The 24,726-nt window shown below is 38.6% G+C and overlaps 1 protein-coding gene and 1 non-coding gene across 2 annotated transcripts in view; both read right to left on the bottom strand.

Moving 5' to 3' along the window:
- Positions 1–24,726, bottom strand: part of Rc3h2 (ring finger and CCCH-type domains 2) — a gene marked incomplete in the record, with an annotated part of 69,609 nt that overhangs the window by 25,290 nt on the left and 19,593 nt on the right. The window contains 5 exon segments of the mRNA XM_017796127.2: positions 7,025–7,137; positions 8,506–8,624; positions 8,745–8,877; positions 9,791–9,991; positions 17,552–17,727. Coding sequence (XP_017651616.1) covers positions 7,025–7,137; positions 8,506–8,624; positions 8,745–8,877; positions 9,791–9,991; positions 17,552–17,727 — 742 coding nt within the window.
- On the bottom strand, positions 8,967–9,077 carry LOC115069070. The gene has a single exon (XR_003848400.1). It is a non-coding gene; the product is annotated as a small nucleolar RNA SNORD90 (small nucleolar RNA).

Below are 24,726 nucleotides of genomic sequence, written 5' to 3' on the forward strand. Positions count from 1 at the left end.
TTGAAAACATTCTCTGTTGTTACTAAATTATTAAAAGCACAGTATAATTTTAAAGAAATAAAAACTCAAACTCATTCAAAACATTACACCAAAATACAGAAATTTTATATTATTACTCAAATGAATTTATTTATGTCTAAAGGGAAAAATATTTAGATTAGAGGTTTTTCTGGTACTACATTTATTTATGGTGACTTGGATTTCATTTAAGAAAATGTTTCCACTTGCATATCAAAAATTTCATTACAGAGCTGAGAGATGACTCAGCAGTTAACAGCACTTGTGGCTCTTCCAAAGGACCTGAGTTCAAGTCCCAGCAACTATCAGGTAGCTCACAACAGCATGCAACTTGAGCTCCTGGGGAGTCTGATATCTCTGGTCTCCAATGGGAATTTGCACTCACTCACACATACATATTCACCCACAGACACACAATTAAAAATAAAAATAATCGCTGGGCGTGATGGCGCATGCCTGTAGTCCCAGCACTGTGAGTTCAAGGCCAGCCTGGTCTACATAGTAAGTTCTAGGACAGTTGGGGCTACAGGGAGACCTTGTCTCAGAAAGACTAAAAACAAAAACAAAAACAAAACAAAACAACAAAAAAAAAGTGGTGCCTTTGGTTGTCAAATTGATGAGGTACACTTCTGATGATTACCATTGTCAGTTTGACAGAATCTTCCATCACCAAGGAGATAAGCTTTTGGGCATGTTTATGAGGGATTTTGTTGATTAGATGGAGTGGGAAGAGGCACCCTAACTGTAGGTGGCACCATTACAAGGGTTGGGGCTCCAGTATGAACAAAAAGGGGAAAGCAAGCTGACTGTCAACATTCCTTGCTCTGTTTCCTGACTGCAGATGGAATGTGACAGGCAGTCTGCTGCCATGAATTCCCCACACCATAGCAAACTGTACATTCAAACGGTAAGCCAAAATAAACTCCTTTCACCTTTTAATTTCATTTGTCAGATACTTTGTCACAGTAGTAAGTAGCACACAGTGCTCAATTATATATGCTTTAAGTTTTTGTTTTTTTTTTAACTAAAATAAGGACTATGGCTTGAAAGAAAGTTTTGGACCAAATTCTGTGAGGCGTCAGTTAACAATTTAAAGCAAAAGATAAAAACAATTAGACAGGTACTTCAGAAAGTAATTTTAGTAGCAGTAGTAAAGAAAAAGACCAGTTGAGGCAGGTTAGTAACCTCTGAAGCAGTAAAATGGATAAACTGTGTTAATATGTTAACTGAAAAGTAAAATGGTACCTGAAACAAAATGTAACCAATTAATCTGGGTATTATAGGTATTGTTATTTTTATTACTGCTATCTAAGTTCAGAAAAAAGATACTAAGCATCTGAGCAAGGTCCTAGACACAGAGTATGAAGCTAATTTGAAGAGAAGCCTAACTGGTTTTCAATTGGGGTTAAGAGTGGAATAACAAAGGAAACTGCACAGTCACCTCTCTGACTGGCTTTAGTCTAATTGCTTCCAAGTAAGGGCCTCTCAAAAGCTGTATTTTAGGGTTGAAGAGATGGCTCAGAGGGTCAAAGTGCTTGCTGAACATGCCTAACAACCTGAGTTTGAGCTCCATAATCCACATAAAAAAGGATGGGAGTCTGTTGTCTGTAATCCCAGCACGCCTATGGCTGAGATAGGAAGTGTAGACAGGAGAACGGGCCTGAAATGTGAAGGGAGCCAGCTAGCCTGGTACACACAGTGCAAAGACAGCAAGAAAGACCAAAACAAGGTGGAAGGAGAGAACTGATATCCCAAAAGCTGTCCTCTGACTTACACGTCAGTGCCACAGCACATGCACGCCCACACTCACAAACATCTCAAACACACACACACACACACACACACACACACGATTTCTTTTTTAGGGAGTCTTTTTGAGACAGGGTCTCCCTGTAGCCCCAGCTGTCCTGGAAGTCACTATGTAGACCAGGCTGGCCTTAACTCACAGAGATCCGCCTGCCTCTGCCTCCTGAGTGCTGGGATTAAAGGCGTGTGCCACCACAGCTGGCTTTAATTTCTTTAAAAAGTTGTATTTCAGGGGCTGGAGAGATGGCTCAGCATCAACATGGTGGCTAACACCACTCTGTAACTCTAGTTCCACGAGATTAAAAGCCCACTTCTCCTAGGCGCACGCCTTTAGTCCCAGCACATGGGAGGCAGAAGCAGGCGGATCTTTGTGAGTTCGAGGCCAGCCTGGTCTACATAGTGAGTTCCAGGACAGCTGGGGCTACAAGGAGACCCTGTCTCAAAAAGACAAGACAAAAAAAAAAAAAGCCCACTTCTGTCCTCAACGGGAATTGCATGACATGGGTGCACTTGCATACACGCAGGTATAACACTCACACACATAAGATAAAAATAAATATTTTTTTAAAAGCTATATCTGGGAATGGAGAGATGGCTCAGCGTTCAAGAACACCAGCAGCTCTTGAAGAATCTTGTATGATTCCCAGCACCCTCATGGCAGCTAACAACCATCCTTAACTCCAGTTCCAGGGGATCCAACACCCTCGTCTGACCTCCACAGACACTGCACAGCATGGGTGCACTTACATGTATGTAGGCAATATACTCATACACATAAAATAAAAATTAATAAATATTTAAAAAGCTATATTTTAGCTAGTATGTTCTAATTTAGGTATGGATAAGTGAAATATATTTCCTGGAGCCTTAAGTCTGGACCTGGACACTGGGCATGCTGATGCATGCCTTTAATCCCAGCCCTCGGGAGGCAGGAGCAGGCAGATATCTGAGAGACTGAGGCCAGCCTGGTCCACATAGTGACTTCCAGGTAGGCTAGGTCAAAATAAAAAAAATTGAAGCTGGCATGTTCTCTCTTATTTGTGGATCCAAGCTCCAAAGCTCCAATCTTTAGAAACAAGTAAAAAACCTCCACTAACTGCCAAATCCAGGAAAGCAGAAAGAGAACACAGAAGGGGGTGGGGAGCAGAAGGAGCTCTAGAAAGCAAGACAGTATGACACAGGTGCCATCAAGGGGGAAATGGGAAATATGGAGGAGGGCTTTACCTGAGGAGGGGGGTAATACAGAGGGAAAAGGAGGAACAAGAGATAAATCACACCAAGGACGTTTAGGAAATGTTAAAATCATACTTAATAATTCATATGCAACATATACATATATTTCAAGTGGAGTTATACCACATGGGATGCTAATGCTCCCCCTAAGAATCAAAGATTAACAAGACCCCCAGTGCCAGGCCTAGGAAACCTCTCTTTGAGTTGTTGCCCAGGGTAGTTAAAGAGAATTGACTCTCAAAACAATATAGGCTAGTGCCATTGCCCTTGGTTGCCTCCCAGAACTTTAAGGTTAAGAATCTATTGCTGAAGACACCACATTTCAGACACAGGACTTAGAAGAATCAAGCTGGAACTGACCTGGAAGTTTCCTCCCTGAGGGCTGGCTCTTATAGTACTGGAAGGTGCTATGCAAAGTACCAAGGGGAAACAAAAAAAAAACCCCAATCAATAGTCCCACCCAGCTGTAAAGCCTGAGAACCAAATAATGACCAATCTGACAAGATGTACCTAATGATGCAATAGTAGCACTTTTGTCTTGGGAGTAACCAGCAGCTATCTAACTGGGCTTAAGGCCCACTCAAAAGGAGAGAATCACACCTACTACTGTAAACATCCCCAGATTCCCATGGCCGGAGAGGTCATAGACCCTAGAGGAGAACCTACTATTGCCATTTTCTAAAACCAATAATTTGTAACTGAATTCTAAATAATTATCCTTATACCCACAGATATGTTTATCTCTCACCCCTCATCAAAAAAGCTTCTTTCTGCAGCAGAGCTACTAAAAAGATCCACAACTAGTTTAAACACAGAGAATAACTGACCATGACCTACATAATGACATCAGCTAACCTGCCAATATGGTTGGGAAAAATTTTACAAGGAGAATCAGTTTTTTGCAGGGATGAGCTTCCTGATAACCCAAGTGCTCACACCTAAACACATGTAAACACATCACTACTAAATGAACTCCATAGGCTGCTTATACATACACACACATACATCTAGTGTGTATATATGTATACATAGATACACATATATATACACACACACACACTATATATTGTGTTGGTATAACAACAATAATTAAAGACAAACTCAGGATACTGAAAGGGAGTTGGGGGAATATGGGAGGAGTTAGAGGAGGGAAAGGGAGGGGTAAAAATGAATACAATACTCACTTATGAAATTCTCAAAAAATTTTTAAAAAAAAATGGAGGCTGGAGAGATAACTTAAAAGTGCCGACTGCTCTTTCAGAGAATTCAAGTTCAGTTCCCAGCACCCACGATAAGTGGCTCACAATTATCTGTAACTCTAGCACCAGGAGATATGATGCTCTCGTCTGGCTTACAATCACACAGACACCCAGTACACACATATAACACAAACATAAATAAAAACAATAAAAGTAAATCTTTAAAATTATACAGATAGGAAATTTTTGCTAAGATTATGCAAATAGCACCGTTCCCCCTTATGACTCTTGCAACTTTCCTAGGTTCTATAAGTGAGGAAAAAGTCTGAAAAGGGGGCTGGAGAAGAGTGAAGTGGTTAAGAACACTGACTAGTCTTGCAGAAGACACGGGTTCGAATCCCAGCACCCACATGGCAACTAACAACTGTCCATAACTCCAGTTCCAAGGGATCCGACAGTCTCTTCTGACCTCTGTGGGCACTACATGACACAGGTGCACTTACCTATATGCAGGCAATACACGCACACACATAAAAATAATAAAATATTTTAAAAAGTCGGAAAAGAGGAGCACAGTCTTACACATACATACACAGACACACAGACACACACCCCTTTTCTCTATCATGCTGCAGCAGTGCTGTAGAGGTCACAGTATGCGGGGCAGTGCTAGCCATGAGGAAAGGAGACAGCAATAAACGATATAAATACTTAGGGCTGGAGAGATGGCTCAGTGATTAAGAACATTGAATGTTCTTGCAAAAGGCCCGGGTTCAAATCCCAGCACCGACATGGCAGCTAACAACTGTCCATAACTATACTTCTAGGGGATCTGAAACCTTCTAACCTCTGTGGGCATTACACAACACGGGTGCACCTCCATACGTGCAGGCAATACACACATAACATAAAAATAATAAAATATTTAAAAAATATATAGATACAATGTATGGAGTTTATACTTACTTAGGACAGACAATAAATATATTAGGAGTTGGTATCTACAACACATGAGCCAAGCTTGCTTATATTTCTAAATAGTTTATAGCCATGCCCATTTTACACACTGTCTATGGCTGCTTTGGACTTGACAGAAAAGTTGTCAACCTCTAGAGCAGATTTCATTAACTGGAACTGTGATAAATGTGACAAAGAATCTAGTTCCTATGAAGCAGTGAAGGGATCCTGCTGAAAAGTATGAAAGATGAGCAGGGCAAAGAAAGAGTCCCAAAGCAAGGCTAGATGGGACGAGGCATGGACGACCTCAGGGATGAAGGCACAGTGCACTCCAGAAATCAATAGGACATCAGTGTGACACAAAAACAGTATAAATTGTCAGAGCTGTAAGAGGACAACAGTAGGGCAGGCAGGGATTAGACATTTAGGGAATTTATAGGCTATAACCCATATTTTATATCTTCAACCAAAGATCAATAACAAACAATCAAAAACAGGTGAAGAATTACATGTGTAGATGTGTGCTTTAAAAAGATTTCACTTTGGGGGCTGAGAGAGATGGCTCAGCAGTTAAGAGCACTGACTGCCCTTGCAGAGGACCTGGGTTCGATTCCCAGCACCCACATGGCGCCTACAAACCATCCTTAACTTCAGTTCCAGGGGAATCCAAAACCCTCTTCTGACCTCTGCGACACTGCATGACACGGGTGTACTTACTTACAATGCAGGCAATATATTCATACACATGAAATAAAAATAAATAAAATATTTTAAAAAAAGGTTTCATTATTTTGTGAGAAGTTAACAGTACTGTTCCCCAACAGTATCTGTAAGTAGTTTCGAGGATCTAAAAGGATGTGATGATTGCTTAAACTAAAAGGATAGAGAGAACAAAGAGTGAAAGATCTAGGAAGCGGAAATAGCAGAAATTAGTGAAGAATTATGCAGGAAGAGCTGAAGGGACAAGAGTGGACAAAGAAGATTCTTATAACATGTCTGCATAACTGGCTTAACAGGGCAAAGAGGGAGAAAAAAAATGGAAGAAAGATCAGGCTACAATATGGGAGAAGAAAATTAGTTTAGCAAGTATAAAATATCTAAAAACAAATGGAGATGCCCACTAAGAAAAAATGACATGCATGCCAGTTGTTTAATAGAAAGTCTGAGATAATTTTTGGTGAGTTTTGATCAAGATTATGATTAACCAGACTGACTAGAGCTTCTATCATATTTACTTTTATGTCCACAGGTCATGGACATATAAGCAGCAGTAACTTGCAGAAAAAGAGAAGACACAGAAAATGTCAAAAGAGCAAAAGTCCAAAAAAGAAAATGTGTCTATAGTAACGGTTTGCTGAGATGTTGTAGATACGGTCAAGGGAGCCTCAGCAAATCAGATAAAAGCAAAGAGGAGTGCTTTCATTCTGTACGGGCAGGAGAAACACGACTCCAGCTACAGAACAGTCTCAGAATATACCCTTTACATATTAAGTTGCACCTACATTAATCTCCTGGATTTAAAAAAAGGCTATTTTAGCTGGGCATGGTGGCGCATGCCTTTAATCCCAGCACTCAGGAGGCAGAGGCAGGTGGATCTCTGTGAGTTCAAGGCTAGCCTGGTCTACATAGTGAGTTCCAGGACAGCTGGGGCTACAGGGAGACCCTGTCTCAAAAAAGATGAAAAAAAAAAAAAAAAGGCTATTTTACAACCTAAGATACTTAATCTTTGAACTATCACAAATGTTAACACTATATGTGACATACAACAATCAAAGGTTAAACCTACATGAAAGACATTTCTCTGGACTTACTTTTCGAGCTCTTCCTGAGAATGGGCAAATGTACAATTTGTTCCTCGTGGACAGCCCCCTTGCTGTCGCAAATCTCGGCACATGCTAGTTTTGTATTTGCTGTTTGGTTGAGGCTACACAAAGAGTTGAATAAATGGAAAAATGAAGGTATCAGTTATTATTTACTCTTGAAACTTTAGAACTTAATAATCATACCACAAAAGGTGAAATCTTTTTCACATTTTCACATTAAGTAAGTAATTCTTATGCTGAAACAACAAGCATTGCACAGTCTCCATTTGCGAGTTTGGCACAGCTATGAGGAAAACCACGAGGGAGAGCATGATGTAGTCTTTCTGAAGGCTATCTCAAACTGGCTCAAATGTTTTATGTATTTATCACCAGACACAATTTTCATGGAAAAAGACACTTCTCATTGATTTATTGCTATCTTCAAATTGTGATAACAAATGAAACAATTTTAAAAACACTAAGAAAAAAAACTATCATCTTTACCCATTTAAACTGCCCCAGTGAAAGTAGAAGTGAAAAATTACCAATTCACTAATTAATCTGATGGCACATCTCTACCCTTAGGCAAATAATGAGGGAAATATGAATATTCATCATAATTGCTATAAAGTGTCAAACTCTAAGACACTGACCTTTTTGTGACCCTAATAAAATAGGCACACATACAATGAACCCTAATAAAACGGGCAAACATACAATGTCATCATTCAGTTGACAGCTGAATATTATATTTTCTCAATCAAATAAGGAAAGAAGCATAGAGTAGCTCTGATCCCAGTTCTGCCAAATATTGACAGCACATTCTCAGATATGCTATTTAACCTATTTAAATTTCAGCTTTGGAACAGCAATTACCTTCCAGGTAACTGTGAGGATTAGAAATAAAAAATGTGAAATATTTTACATAGGGAGTGGCCCATAATAACAAGGGAAAAATTATTTGAATAAAAGATTATATATTAACTTTCCTTCTTCAGGTACATTAAAAATATTGAGGAAATTGAAATTCCATACTCATTACAAACAGAAATTCACTTGAGAGATAGCAAAGGAGAAAAAAATTTCTACAGTAGAAAAGAACTGAACAAACCATGTGGAAGAATCAATGAACTATACTTGGTCAAAAATATTTTGAAATTCAGTGAATTTCAGTGAAATTCAGTGAATGGCCAAGATACCCTCTAAAATCCTGTTATACCGTGAAAGGCTAATCAAGTACACTCAAAAGTAAGTTTCTCCTAAAAGATGAGAAACAATAAAAACGTGTAAGAAGGCTGGGGCATGTAGCTCAGTGGCATAGTTCAAGCTGGCAGGTATGAGGCCCTGGGTTCAATCCCCACAACACACACCTGCATACCTTATTAGAGAAAAGAGTTACATAAGAAGTCTATTATCCAAACAAATTAAGATGTTCAGGATAAAATTGAGTTAGAGATAACAACAATCAAAAGTGTAATAAATCTACTTACCTGGGGTGTCTCATGGCCTTTTCTACTGTAATTTTGTATGAAGTCCACAAGACCATGAACCACTGTTTTAACAGCTACCATTGCATTTTCTAGCTGCTCCCAACTTGGTGAAACAGCATCTAAAGTAAGAGCCGATGGGATGGCGTGAGTGTTGGAAGGGACAATGAGTTAACAGAAGTTCTCTTGTGTTTTTTTGCCTCAAAGTTAAAGTATAAGCACTTGTGCATTTTCCCACATACCTGGATTAGGGTCTATGTTTGCAAGAAGCTCTAAATGAGGCCTCAGCCTATTTAGATTAGCCGGGTCACCTGTTCGTTGCAAAACAATTGTCAATTCCTGGACACTTTTTGCAAATGATTCTGGAGACTGTAGCTAACAAAGAGAAGAGAGAATGATTTTTACTCTGGTTTTTATGACACTCCTATATTCAAATGCTTTCCATAGATCATCTTACTACTAATAGGTTTTTAAGTGTCTTCAGATTTCGTAATAGGACGATCAATGATGAATTAAATTTTCACCTCAGAATCTGCCCTATGAAACTCATCATTAGACACTTAAAAAACATATTCATAGCCGGGCATGGTGGCGCACGCCTTTAATCCCAGCATTTGGGAGGCCGAGGCAGGCGGATCTTTGTGAGTTCAAAGCCAGCCTGGTCTACATAGTGAGTCCCAGGACAGCTGAGGCTACAGAGACACCCTGTCTCAAAAAGACCAAACAAAAAACAAAAAATATATTTATAAGCTCTATTAGTTCTCTGGGGTTAGAATGTAGATAAATTTGTCTTTATAGGCTTAACTAATTTCATGCTGTATTTTCCCCCACCATATCTCTTTAAAATAAGGAAAAGAAAAACATGCAATCTGGAAGTCTAATATTTAAAAACATGGCCATCTCTTTAGTTCCTTTAGAACAAATATGACCATGCCTCACAATGGTTCAGTTTATGAGTTTTCAACTTTATAATGCTGCAAAAGCAGTATATATTCCTTAGAAAGCATTCTAAATTTTGTTATCTAATCTTTTCAAAGGCTAGTGATATGCAAAACAGTATTCTCTCACAATGTGGGGCAATGGCACTGTGTTACAGCTCCTAATCAGTCATGTGATCTTGAGGACAAACAGCCAATACTCTACAAGTCCACAGTGGATCACAGGGCTAGGTTTCCATAGTCTCTAGGTTAGATATAATAAGTGCATTTCTACCTCAGTAGAGGAGGATTTGTGTTACAGTATTCTGTAACAGCAACGGTAAAATATTAGCATCTCTAACTCCACAAACCTTATCAATGATAGACTGCATGTGAGATTTATGAGCCAAGTCCCCATACAGCAGTGAGGACCATTGCTCGGGTGAAATACGGAGTCCTGCTTCCATAGCAATATGAACAATTTGAGCATCATGTTCTCTGCGTAGTGCCTCATAACTTCGAAATTCCTCCTTTAACTGCATCAGGGAAGAATCTTCATCCCTTTTAGTAACCTAAAAAGTAAAAAAAAGAACAAAAAATCCAACTCATTAGAATTGGTCTGCTCTTTCCCCTTATCCAATTCATTTACTTTGGTGGGTTGGGGGGGTGGGGTAAAAGGGCACCTATTATATACCTGGTATCACACAAAATAGAAAATGTCCTCAACACAAATCCTCTTTGGAACAAAATTACCTAACTACATATATAGTCCCTGTCTTCAGTGAGTTCATCAGCATTTGGCAGGGAACAGACTTAGAAACAGAAATTTATAGTAAGAGTGCTATTATCAGACTCTATGGAAACATTGACAAAAAGCAGTCAAATCCCACTAGCAAAGAGGGAAAAAAATAATTCAGAAAAGGTTTTCTCCTGACTGAAGACTATGTGAACTACATCTTGAAGAACAGGATTTCTTAAGGGAAGGAATGGAATTCTAAAAGGGCAGCCAGTGGTGAAACAGAAACATGAATGACAAGAGGCCAGAAGAAGACTTATAAGAGAGTCTCACATTCTACAGTAAATTATTTGGCTATTATAGTCAAGGGAATGAAAATCCACTGAGTTTCACAGAAAGAAGAGATATCAGATTTATGGGTGGTTTTTTTTTTTTTTTTTTCGGTCTTTTTGAGACAGGGTCTCCCTGTAGCCCCAGCTGTCCTGGAACCACTATGTAAACCAGGCTGGCCTTGAACTCACAGAGATCCGCCTGCCTCCTGAGTGCTGGATTAAAGGTGTGTGCTACCATGCCCGGCTACAGATTTATGATTTTTTTTAAATTATATTTTATATGTATGAGTGTTATGCCTGCATGTAGGTTAAGTAGGTAAGTGCACCTGTGTCGTGCAATGTCCGTGGAGGACAGAAGAGGCCGTTGGATCCCCTGGAACTGGAGTTACAGATAGTTGCTAGCTGTCCTGTGGGTGCTGGGATATGAACCCAGGTCTTCCACAAGAACAGTGTTCTTAACCGCTGAGACATCTCTCCAGGCCCTCAGATTTATGTTTTTAAAAAACACCTCTTTGTTGTTTGGAAAATTGTTTTCTACTGTTTAGTGGGGGGGGGGGGAGTCCAACTTTCTTGCTTCGTTCCAGGGAAGCAGGGGTTGAGTTCATCCCTCCTTCCTTCTCTCCCTCTGTCCAGCCATGTGTCTACCACCCACCTGTCTGTCTGTCTGTCTGTCTCACAAATTATCTTTCTTGTGAGCCAGAAGTAAGTAGGGGCAGATTAGTAATAAGTTCTTTGTTTTTTAAATTTATTTTTGGTCTCTGCAAAAGGAGATTATGTAGTTTCAGAAAGTGAAATCATGTTTCTAAGGTTAAGATTCCCACTGACTGCACCTAGAACAGTACTATGTACAGAGTGGGTGCCTGAGTTGTAGTTTTTTGTTTTTCTTTGAAAGAAGGAAGCATTATTTTAGTTATTTTTTTAAATGTGTACGAGTGTTTTGCCTGCACGCATATCTATTACATGCATGCCTGGTACCTGGGAAAGCCAAAAAAGGGTGTTGGATACCCTGAAACAGAAGGCTATTGGCCACGACGTGGGTACTGGGAACCAAGCCTGGGTCTTCTGCAAAAGCAGCCAGTGCTCCTGACTGCTCTGCCATCTTTCCAGTCTGAGATGTAGCTAAAAAAATTTTTTTTTTTAAATCTTGCACATGCGCAACATTGGGTGTGGGTTCTTGCCTTCCTCCTAGGTTTGCTTAGGCAAGAGACTATCTGGCTCATGAACATTGGAGGAGTCTCTCAACCCCCCATCTCTCTGGGATTAAACAAGTATGCTAACACACCCAGCTTTACATGTCACTGAGCCATCTGCTGAGCACCTGTGTTTTGTTCTTTTTTTTAAAGGAGTCAATGGCTACTTTTATCCATATCTTCAAGTCTTGCTTAAATGTAAATTTTTTTTAGGTATCTGAAAAATTAAGACTTCTTTTATATTAAAATAATAATAATCCCATCACATTGGTAGCAGCAGAGGATAAAGCATATATAAAAAAACCAAATCTACCAATTGAGGAGTAGGAATTTAGCTCAGTGCTTACACAGCATGTATAAGGTCAAGGACAGAGGGAAGGAAGAAGGCATATATTAGAATTGGGGGGGGCAGTAGATGGTTCATTAGGGAAGGGCAGTTGCTGCGCAACAAAGCAAGTCTGACAACTTGAGAACCCACAAAAAGGTGGGCTCCAACGCTGCAAAGTTGTCCTCTGATCTCCATATGCATGCTATTGCAAGCCCCCACACATACAGTTCATACACATGTACACATGTATACACACACACACACAGATTTTAAAAATTAAAACAATAAAATGGCTCACTGGTTAAGAGCACTTGCTGTTCTCCAGAAGATATGAGTTTGGTTCCCAGCAGCCATGTGGGGAGGCTTATAACCACCCACCTCTATCTTCAGTTCCAGGGTATTTGATGCCTGTTTCCAGACTCCTCAAGCATCATGTGGCACACATTCACACAAACATACATATATACATGAATCAAAGTAATAAAAATATTTTTTTTTTAAAGAAGGAAGAGGGGCTAGAGAGATGGCTCATTGGTTAAGAGCATGTACTATTCTTCCAGGACCTGAGTTCAGTTCCCAGAAAACATGTCAGGAAGCTCACAACAACCTAGAACTCCAGTTCCTAGGGACCTGAAAGTCTAGCTCCTGGAGGATCCTACGCCTCCAGGAGCTGTTTCAACAGGCACCTGTATTCCTATGCACAGACACACACATAAACACACAATTAAAAGAAAAAAAACTTTTAAAAAAGAGGAATTTTCTGTCACCACACAAATTATCAGAGGTACTTATATGACTTTAATTGATAAAAACATGAAGTCAAAAGAAAAATCCTCAGAATTTCACAAGAATTAGTAAAGTTGTCTAATAATCCAAACATGTAGGTTTATGGCTACATAATTTCCACAATAAATGATACACACTCATTCACAAACTACTGAAACTTGTTAAAGATTAGTAATAAAACCTGGCTAAGGTTTGTAGAGATGAGTAAGCGGGTAAAGATGCTTGCCACCAAGCCCAGGAACTTGACTTCCTGAGTCTCACACCTGAGACTCACACACTGGAAGGAAAAAACCAACTTGTACGCTTTGTTCTCTCACTTCCACATGTGCATGTGGCATGCAGGTGCCCACATGCACACACATATAAATAAACCAACATACAGCCTTGGTTAAGATTCAAAGCACTGACAGGTGTGGTGATGTACTCCTTAATTCCAGGCACTCAGGAAGGAGAAGTAGGTAGATCTCTTTAAGTTTGAGGCTAATCTGGACTACATAGCAAGTTCTAGGTGAGTTACAGTTAATACAGTAAGACCCTGTGGTTTCAAAAAAACAAAAATATTCAAAGGACACACTCGTGAATTCACAAAAGCTGGGGCTCCTGCAAAAGAAGTGCATAAGATCAAGCCAGTCAGTATTCTAGCATGAGTGGAAGGTGTTCACAAGCCACCATCCCTGAGGCCTACAGACACTGGATGGCTTCTGGGAAAGGGAGAGTCAGTTCTTTAATGATTTGGCTCCTAGTAAGTTGATCATACTCCAGTGAATGGTCCCAGATTCAGGAGTATATGAGCAGCACAAATTTGAGTTAATAGTTATTTGAAAAAAAAAAAAAAGGAGATCACAAAGTTGGAGTGGGTCTGGGAAGAGTTAGGGGAAAAAATGAGGAGTAAATATGAACAAATTTATTGAAGAATAAAATATTTTTTAAAATGTAATACCATGAATTATTTTAGTACTTTAGTTTTGGAGAAAATGCTATTTTTTTCATAAAATTTGTTTTATTTAGCAACAACAAGATTCAGAACACACAAAGCTTGACCAGATTCTGAAACTCAGCTTGGACAAATCATCTAAACTATTCAAACTTCGTTTTTCAGCAGGCTTGATGGTGTGTGCCTAGAATACCAGCACTCAGAAAGCTAAAGAAGAATGAGCACAAAGTCTGGCTTGGACTACATAGTAAGACCTTGTCACAAACCAACAGACAAACACTATTTAGTTTTCCTCATAGTAAAAGAAATTAACTAGACACTGCCTCAGTGATTGCTTTGTTTGCTTTTTGAGAGAAGGCCTCACCCTGTAGACTGATCTAGCTTCAAACTTATAGGAACCCCCCAGCTTACCTCTCACCTGCTAGGATGACCAGTGTGAACCACCATGCCCTGTTTAAGGAGCTATTTTTATTTCTGCTGCTAGCACATCAGAGAAGAGTAATATGCCCACAAGAACATGAACACGAGGAAATCAGTTATCACCTGAAAATTAATAGGTCATAATAATTCTCTTTGGGAATCTACAAATGGATAAGTTTGAGACACTCAAAATTTTAATCAATACAACCTCTTTATTATTATTATTATTATTATTTTTTTTTTGTCTTTTTGAGACAGGGTCTCCCTGTAGCACCACCAAGGCCTGGAACTCACTATGTCAACCAGGATGGCCTCAAACTCAGAGATATCTAGCCTCTACAGCCTCTTTTTTAAAGATCTATTTTTATTTTATGTATATAAATGTTTGCCTGCATGTATGTATATGAACCACATGCATACGGTGACTGCAGAAGCCAGAAGAGGGCACTGTATCCCCTGGAACTTGAGTTACTGATGGTTGTAAGCTGTCATGGGGGGTGCTAGAAACCAGACCTAGAGCCTATGCAGGAGCAGCCAGCGCTCTTAACTCTAAGTCATGTCTCCAGTCCCTAATCAAAACAATCTTAAGCATTTAATAAAGAATCAGGTGTGGATGGAACTCAGAAGTCTATATTCCTCAATAACCTACTTAAAAAAAATACCAGAGAGGGGATGGAGAGATGACTCAGCAGTTAAGAACATTGGTTGTTATTGAAGTAGACCCGGGTTCGAATCTCAGGACCCACAGGGCAGTTAACAACTGTCCATAACTCCAGTTCCAAGGGATCCAATAGCCTCTTCTGTACTCCATGGGTACTGCATGACATGGGTGCACTTACCAACAAACAGGCAATACATGCATACACATAAAAAATAAAAATAATAAACAAAATGTTAAAAAAAACAAAGAAACAAAAGGAGGAATTATTAATCTAAATAACAGGGGGAAACTAAAGATAGAGAGGATGATTGTAGCACATATGTAAGCACCATATAGTATACATGTGCCCTATGGATAGCATAAGCAACTAAGCACTGAAGAAAGACATGGGTGGTTAACAGAGCCTGATCCAACCAAAGTGCTAATATGCATCAAAATGATTTTAGAGTGGCTGAAGATGTAGTTACTTGCCTAGCACGCATGAAGCCCAGATTCGAGTCCCAGCACTACATAAAAACTTGGCATTACAGGAGTGCACACCCATAATTGCAACATTTGGGAGGTGTAGGCAAGGGGATCAGAAGTCATCCTCATCTACATAACAAGTTCGATGCCAGCCAAGAATTTTTGAGAAGCTATCTCAAAACAAAACAAAAACAAAAGCAAAACAAACAAAAACACCAAAAAACATTTGTGGTGCATTCCTTTGATCCTAGCACTCAGGAGGCAGAGGCAGGCAGATCTCTGTGAGATCAAAGCCATCCTGGTCTACATATTGAGTTCCAAGACAGCTGGGGCTACAGAGAGACCCTGTCTCAAAAAAGGCCAAAATAAATAAATAAATAAACAAACAAACAAACAAACAAATAAAAATTGTTAAGCTTTGAAAGGCACAATCTCAAATCTATTCAATCAGAATTTCAGGAGACAGAGCCCAGGAAGAAAGGCATTTAAAGGCTGAATAGAGGATTCTGATTCTGACAATGTAGTTTCATTTGGGAATTATGGTACTAAGCATTAGAATAACTTCTCTTTATTCTGATTCCATGCTCAGGCAAGCAAAGAATCTCTACAGGAAAATATTTACCAACATAAGAATTGAAGGCATTTAAAAATTAAAATCATTTTATTTTTACATTTATCTATTTATTTTGTGAGTTTATATGTTTCTATATGTGTGTGGGTGATCGCATGCCATGGCAGACATATAGAGGTCAGAGGACAAGTTACAGCAATCAGTTCTTTCTACCAAGTGGGTTCTGGTTATCAAACTCAGGTTGTAAGGCTCTGTGGCCAGTACCTTTACCCATTGAGCTACCCACTGACCACGAATTATAATTCTTACTATAAATGATTTAAACTGATGATCTTTTATACATGATTGTGGCTACAGTGATCTTGATCCTGGGGAAAATCATGTAACCTGCAAAATTTTGGCCGCTAGGCTAACAAAAATGAGTAAAAAGACAGTGGACAATGAATTGTTTGCTAAAAGGAGATGACACTTAAAAGTGAGACTTTTTGGCATCTTTTTATTCATCTAAACACTGTACTTTAGTATTTCAAATTATACAGCAGTAAGGATAAAATGAGGCAAAAAAAATCAAACAGTTTTCAAAGCTTAGTGTTATTCAAATGCTAGGTAACAGTAGCAGCTACAAATATTTAACAATCCTTTGGAATAATGAAAATATCCTTAAAAAATAAAACACTATGGAATGTTTTTAAATTCAAAATAGATATATAACAATCATAAAGCACACATCACTGGTTAAAAAGCCCAATATCTCACTGAAACAATGTGAGAGACTGGTCAGTCACTGCAGAATGACAAATGATCCCTGTAAGTTGAATGCTTAGAAGACAAAAGCATCATTTGAGGAACCAGAGCTTCACTTTAAGGATATGAAATCAAACACTATGACTGTCAGCTAGAGAATGTCCAAGCCTTATGAGTAAATTAATTCATTTGAACATATTTCCATCATGGATTATCTGCTTTCTAAAACAGAGCAGTACTAAGGAAGTCTTTTCCAGTCTGTACTATTTTTACTCCTAGAGCCTTAAAACAAGCAAAATAACCTAAATATGTTTGGTTAACTTTCACAGGAGTCAAGGGGATCTATTTCCAAGTCTCTGGGCTTTTTCTCAAGTTCTATCTAACAATCTATACTCTTGTAACAGATAGAAACCAAGGATTCAAGTTGCCTTCCACATCTCTCAGTAACTTTTACTGGGCTAAAATCAAATTCCATCTTAAAACATTTTGCACATTTCACCAAAAATACACCATACAGAATGCACAATGTGGCAATCTTTTAAACTTTGAATTTTTTGTTTTCTCTCACACATACAGGTCATTTTCACATTAAAGACTTTAATTACTACACAGAAGATAAAATAATGGGTTACAAAGATATCCTACTCTTAAGTTTACAATATAATTACAAACTCCTTGTTAAAATGATAAATGTAAAGAAGGCTTCTTTATTTTTGTAACTTCTCCTGGTAAGAGGCTAATGTTTACCAAACTATTTTTTATGTTCCATTCAATGTTACTGAAATCAATAGGTAAAGTAGCTGGCAACAAAGGTGAATTAATGAAGAATGAAAAAAGAAAAAAATAATTCCTCTCAATGTCTGTAAACATTGTGCCTGGGTCCATTAGACTGAGTAACACAAATTCTAGGAAGCCCACGTCTCACATACAAATAGGTAATCTTTGGACAGTTGCATATTGCTTACCTTAAAACAAGAAGCTCGATACAGCAGTTGTACAACATGACCAATACTTGTTTTTGATGCCTGAGGAAATCTTGGTTCTAGTCTTTGCACAACAAAAAGTACCAGAACTTTCCTTGAGAGGGCAGAACCATCTTCTAATGCCAGCAATACCAACTTCAAGGCTTCTTCTTGCATAGCTAGAAAAAGTAACAGAAAATAAATTATGCCTGTCAAAATTATATTTGGCTATCAACTTATGATGACTCACTACACATAATCTCTATCTAATTAGCACAAAAAGAGGAGAGGTTATCACACACACGCAAAAGCAATTTATTTAACAAGTAATCAAGGGCCAGCAAGATGGCTCAACATATCAAGTCTAGTGACTTGGATTCAATCCCTAGAAGCCAGGTAAAGGAGGAAGGAGAGAAGACTCCACAAAATTGTCCTCTGACCTCTACATGTGTGCTATAGCACATACTGCCCCCCTGCCCCCACCCTCAGACACACTCACAGGTACATACACACATAGGTACATACACACACATCACATACATACACATATACATATACACACAATAATAAAGAAAATTTTCAAAAATTAATCAAGCAAAAGCAAGCATACTTCCTACTAAATAACCAATCAGAACAAAATTAAACAACTTTAATAAAGTATCTTCTGTAAATACAAAATTAAAAAAAATGTTAAGGGGACAAAGTAATTCATGGGTTTGAGAGATGGCTTAGCAGTTAAGAGCACTGGCTGCTCTTGTATAAGCCTGGGTTCAAACCCTAGCACCCATATGGTGGCTAACAACCATCCCTAACTCCAGTTCCAGGGAATCTGACACCCCTTTCTGGCCTCCTCAGGAATGGTACAACATGGGTACACTTATATACATGCAGGCAAAACACTCGTACACATTAAAGAAAATTTTTTAAAAAGTTAATTCATAAAACACATAACTACTTTGACAATAATATGAAAAGGATATATAGTAGGCTTATGCACAAAACAGTTACTCTGCCTGTCAGAAAGTTATTTTGTATATAATTTCAAAGAACATTGGCCTTTAGATGTAATATTTAAAGAAGGCATCAACACCACATATTGAGTTTTACAGAGAAATGTAAGTCTCAATCAAATCATGAGAAAACATCAGACAAACCTAAAGTAATACATACTCTATAAAAATAAATGGTCTGGCCGGGTGTGGTGGTGCACGCCTTTAATCCCAGCACTTGGGAGGCAGAGGCAGTTGGATCTCTGTGAGTTCAAGGCCAGCCTGGTCTACATAGTGAGTTCCAGGACAGCTGGGGCTACAGGGAGACCCTGTCTCAAAAAGACAAAAAAAAAAAGGTCTGTATTCTTCGATTAACACCAAAAAAGACCGATGAATGGTTGCAGATAAAAGAATTCTGATGGGCACGGTAGCATGGGCCTGTAATACTTGAGAGGCTAAGGCAAGATTTTGAGTTCAAGGTTGACCTGGGCTACACAAATGAGACACTGTATATAAATAGATACATACATACATAAATACATAAATAAATCTAAAGAGACATGACAAATACAGTTAAGTGATTCTGCCCTAGGTCTTACACCAGAAGAAAACAGATGTCATAAATTCCATTTTGGGAATAGTTGACACTACTGGGATCTAGACTGTAATCCTGTTATTACATAGAACATCATCCCTGCCTGCTTTTAGCAAAGTTGCTAGAGTGCTGAGCGCAAAGAAGGGCATAAAGTATGCAGCCTACTCTCAAATGCCTCAGAAAAGAGAATAATTAACAAATATGGAAAAATATTTCAAAAAATGAATGTGGTTCAAGAATATACAGGGAATTCTCTGAATTACTTTTACAACTTCTTGGTGGATTTAAAATAATTTCAGTGGCCCACAGTGATACACACCTTTAATCCCAGCACTTGGGAGGCAGAGGTAGGTGGACCTCTGTGAGAGCAAGGCCAGCCTGGTCTCCATAGTGATTTCTAGGTCAGCTAGGGCTACAGGGAGACCCTATCTCAAAAAGCCAAAAAAAGAAAGGAAAAAAAAAAGATTTCAAACTATAAAGTTAAAAATGTATGGCTATATATCAAAACAATGGAACTGAGAGATCATTTAGAATCTAGATTCAAAATCAAATCTCCCTTTCCAAAAATGAGACTATTATAACTTAAGAAGTGATTATACCACGGTACCACCTAACAGAAAAATTTGAGCTGATCCAGAAATTTACAAAAAACTGAGGTATAATTCACATGAAATTAACTATTTTAGGGCTGGACAGAGAGCTCAGCAGTTAAGAGTACTCACTGGTTACTCTTTCAGAGGACCCAGGTTTGATTCCCAGCACCCACATGGCAGCCAACAACCATCTGTAACACCAGTTGCAGGGGATCTCACACCCTCTTCTGACCTCTGTAGGCATTGCATGACACAAGTGCACCGACCTACACCCAGGCATTATACTCATACACATAAAATAAAAATAGTATTTTCAAAAATTAATCATTTGCCAAGCATGGTGGCGCATGCCTTTAATCCCAGCACTTGCAGACAGAGGCAGGTGGATCTCTTTGAGTTCAAGGCCAGCTTGGTCTCCATAGTGAGTTCCAGGTCAACTGGAGCTACAGGGAGACTCTGTCTCAAAAAGACCAAAAAATAAAAAAATAAAAAATAAACCATTAAGAAAACAGGGTTGGGGATAAAACTCAGTGTTAGAGTTCTTGCCTAACATATACAAGGCCCTGAATTCTATCCCCAGCACTGCAAAAGGAGGGGGAAAAAAAAAAAAAAAAAAAAAAGGTTTAAATGTAGCCGGTTTCTTGGCTAAAAGTCAAAATGTCCTCATTAACTGTATCTAGTTCACACATTTTTATTAACCCACAAGAAAACCCAATCACTAAGCAATCACTGGCAAGTACCCTTCATCCCTGGCAATCATTCACTTGCCATCAGGCTTCCTTCGCTTATCACAGTATTTTCAAACTTTATCTACAACCAGCATGTATCACTCTACTTATGGATGCAGCACATTGTGTTTTACTTCACCTATTTTTCCTGATAAGATTAATACTCTATTTATGGCTCTATTACATATTTATTTATTCATTTCTTGGTTGACTGAAAAATGTCTTGCTTCCACCTTTTTTATTATATAAATGTCCTACATTCAAGACTATCCACATCATCAAAGACAATGGTTCCAGCTAAAAGAACACTAAGGGCGAGGCATGGTAGCATATGTGAAGGCAACACTGACAGTCTCTGAGCTAGGGTCTAGGTACGCAGCCCAGGCTGGCCTCCAGCTCACCATCCTCGTGAACCTCCTTAGTGCTAGGATTATAAGCATGCACTATCATGACCAGCTTGTGCCCATCTTTTAATTATCATAAAGTGCTGCTATAAATATTTATGTCAAGTATCAGTTTGAATATCTTATTTCTATTATTTAGAAGAGCCAATGAAACTCCTGGGTCATGTTTTTCTTTAGCAGTATTGCCAAACTTTTCATACTGCAAGGCATCATTTTTTATACCCAGATTCTTCATATCCTTATCAATTTGTTATGCTTTTTTTTTTTTTTTTTTTTTTTTTAGGGTCTCCCCGTAGTCCCAGCTGACCTGAACTCTCTATGTAGGGTTATTATTTGTGTGTCACACGGCAGGGGGGGAGGGAGAGAGAGAGAGACTGAGCCTACATGTTAGTAGGAAGTAAAGTCAGGCAGGCCTAAGCAAATATGGGGCAAGCCCTCACAACCAGTGCCTGATTTACCTTTGTAGACTGACCAGGGTTTTTTTGGGGTTTTTTTTGGCCTTTTCGACACAGGGTGTCCCTGTAGCCCCAGCTGTCCTGGAACTCACTATGTAGATCAGGCTGGCCTTGAACTCACAGAGGTCAACCTGCCTCTGCCTCCCAAGTGCTGAGACTAAAGGTGTGCGCCACCACATCCAGCTTGAACAGGGCTTTTACCAGCCTACATGTGCTTGTTGCCAACCTGCCTCTCCTTTGGAGATTAAGTCTCTGATTCACTTTTAAATCAGGTTTTGTCTTCTTGTGGTACAATAAGGAAGATCTGGTATCTACTTTAACACTTAAGGTAATATAAGTAAATATCCAAAAGTAACATCCTTAAAAAATTCATAAAAATGAGGATTTTATACCAGGTATAATCCCATGACTCAGGAGGCAAAAACAGGCAACGCTCTGTGAAATCAAGGCCAGCCTGGTTTACTGGGCAAGTTCTAGCTGGGCCAGCTGGGGCTACAGGGGAGACCCTGTCTCAGAAAAGAGAAATGGGGGCGGAGAGGGAGAGAGAGATGTAAAGAAAGAGGGAGGAGAGGGAGAGGGAGAATTTTAAAGTATATTTAAATTCCAACTTTGTCCTAGGTAAAATTTAAAACACACAAAACACAGGGAAGCACGTAGCTATAATGTACCTGCTGTTAGAAAGGTTTCATCTACTTTTTCACTTTTCTAGTTTATTTTAGCTGGTGTATTTTTGAAGAACATTCAGTATTTTAATAGGTGAGGATTTTAAAAATTTAAATATAAGACCACTGTCGTATCTAACAAAAGCAGTGTATCTCTTTTACTCACCAATCTTCATTTTTCTCACTAGCTCCAAAATGTGTGCTTATAGTTAAATCTAAGTATCCAAATATAGTTCATACCTTTCTTTTAGTAGAGATGTTTTTAAAGTTTAAGAATAAGCAGAGCCAGGCATATTGGTGTATGTCTTTAGTACAGGCTTCAGAAGGCAAGGATGGGTTGATTTTTCTGAGTTCCAGGCAAGTCAGGGCTACATAATTAGACCCTGTCTCAAAATAATTCCAAGCTATACCAGTTCCCAACTACTCTTAAAAGAAAGTTCATTTATTTGCTAAAGAAACCATCATTTTTCAGTCACACACACACACCACCTTTAATTCTATCACCTGGGAGGCAAAGGCAGGTGGATCTCTGTGAGATTGAGGGCAGCCTGGTCTAATAGCAGGTTCCAGGCCAGCTGGGACTAGAGAGAGATCCTGTCTCAAAAATCAAAACAAAAAACCAGAACAACAACAAAAGACAATCCAGTTGGAGAGATGGCTCAACGGTTAAGAGCACTGATTGCTCTTGAAGTGAACCTGGGTCCAGAACCCAGCACTCACATTGTAGCTAATGACCACCTGTAACTCAAGTTCGAGGAAATCCAATGCCCTCTTCTGGCTTTTTTAGAAAAGGAACCATTTTTCTAAAGAATTTCATTCCTTCTGTATTTTGCCTAATTACACTTAGAGAATTTGGGGAAGGGGGGGGGGACGAAGGCTTATATTTTTAAACATGTTCCTCTTACTTTAGGTAAACTAGAGGGCTGATTAGATTCAGACAGAGGTTTTATTGTTTTGTGGTGTTCTTAGTCAAGCCTGCTCTTTATTCCATGTATCACATGGGCAGACACATAAACCTAAGAACGAAGTGACCACTTTCACTAATGTTAAGACTATTAGTAGCTACAGTCCTTACCCCTTTATTATGTTTCCCCAGAAATATTTCATTTAATGGTTTTAATAACCAAAAAATGCATTCAGGCTTGCAAAGTACATTTTATCATTTTTTCTACATTTATTAATTGAAATTTTATTAAGAGAGGAAAACTCTCTCAACATACAAGAACCATCCCTCAACGTTTACATAGGGAAGATAAGGGAAAAAACAGTTGGCTTTTTTCTACCTCTTTTTCAATTTTTAGAATGTGTTTGCACACCCACCTAAAACAACCAACTAATATTTTAACATTTTCTACACTATCATTGCAAATTCACAGATTTGTATGTATTTTGTCTGTTTCAAGCCACTGTAATCACAAATTATTTTATTTGTCCCATTTCAATCAGTGAAAGGTCCTTCAAGTTGAATTCTATGCCTTTTTAACAAGGCTCTATTAATCTCTGATACTTTTATACTTCCTAGCAAAGGATCTCCGAAGCTAATCTTTTACTTCTCTACTTTAGAACTAGGTAGAGTAAGAGTTCTGTCTCTTCATGGGAAAAGGTATTTATGAAAAGCCCATACTAGGTGATTTATTGCTTCTAAGTCTTTCCAGCAACAGGGCTATAAAATTAGCACTTTTAGAAAAACAAGTAATTCTACTGAGATTGCCAACATCAAAGACTGTAGTTTTTATTTTTGTAGTGCTGGAGATGGAACCAAAGGTCACACAAGGCTAGGTAAACCCTCTACTACTGAAAGACAACCCCAGGTCCTGAGCTTAATTTTTATGAATAATTTTGCTTTAGCCATTTTTATATAAAATGTTTAAATTGATTCCCAGATATATAACAAAGTAACCAACAGAGTCCACTTCTGTTCTTTTCTGTTCTTCTTCCTCCATGTAATTTTACTAGCTCTTTTTCCTGCCTTTTTTTTTTTGGAAACTTAAGTAAGTAGGTAATGATTTTATCTCCCTCCTTTTCTTATTCACAAGGTAATATAGTAAAATACATTATTCTGTAACATGTCTAGAGATCACAACCTTGAACAATAACACACCTTCCTCATTCAACAGTCACATTACATTCCACTGGAAGGATAAACCAATTTATTAAATCAGTACCTTCTCACAAATGCTCAAGTTATTTCCAGATGTCTGCTGTTACAAAAAGTGCTTTATAATGGGAGTGTGGGACCAAAGAGTAAAAGCAGAGTAATTTCGCTAAATGTTGCCAAATGGCTATTTTTATTTTTTAAACTTTATGTGTATGAGTGTTTTACTTGCATGTATTTAAAAGTACACCATATGCATGTAGTACCCAGAGAGGCTAGGAAAAGTAATAAGATCCCCTGAAACTGGAGTTAAGAAGGGTGCTGGGAACCAAACCTGGGTCCTCTCCAAGAACAACACGTGCTTTTAACCAGAGTCCTCTCTCCAGGCTCCCAAATGGCTCTTTCAAAGTTTATACAACACTAGCTAAGTTCCCAACATACTGGATCAAAGTATTTATTTTACTCTAAGTCAGTCAATCTTTTAGATTCTGCCAATCTGATAGGTGAAAAACAGTATTTCTGTATAATTTAAATGTATATTTCTCTCAGTATAAAAAGAGTATCTTTAGCCGGGCGTGGTGGCGCACGCCTGTAGTTCCAGCACTTAGGAGGCAGAGGCAGGCGGATCTCTGTGAGTTCAAGGCCAGCCTGGTCAAC

Source organism: Nannospalax galili, unplaced genomic scaffold (genome assembly GCF_000622305.1).
Source record: "Nannospalax galili isolate Female #2095 unplaced genomic scaffold, S.galili_v1.0 scaffold290, whole genome shotgun sequence".
NCBI lineage: Eukaryota > Metazoa > Chordata > Mammalia > Rodentia > Spalacidae > Nannospalax > Nannospalax galili.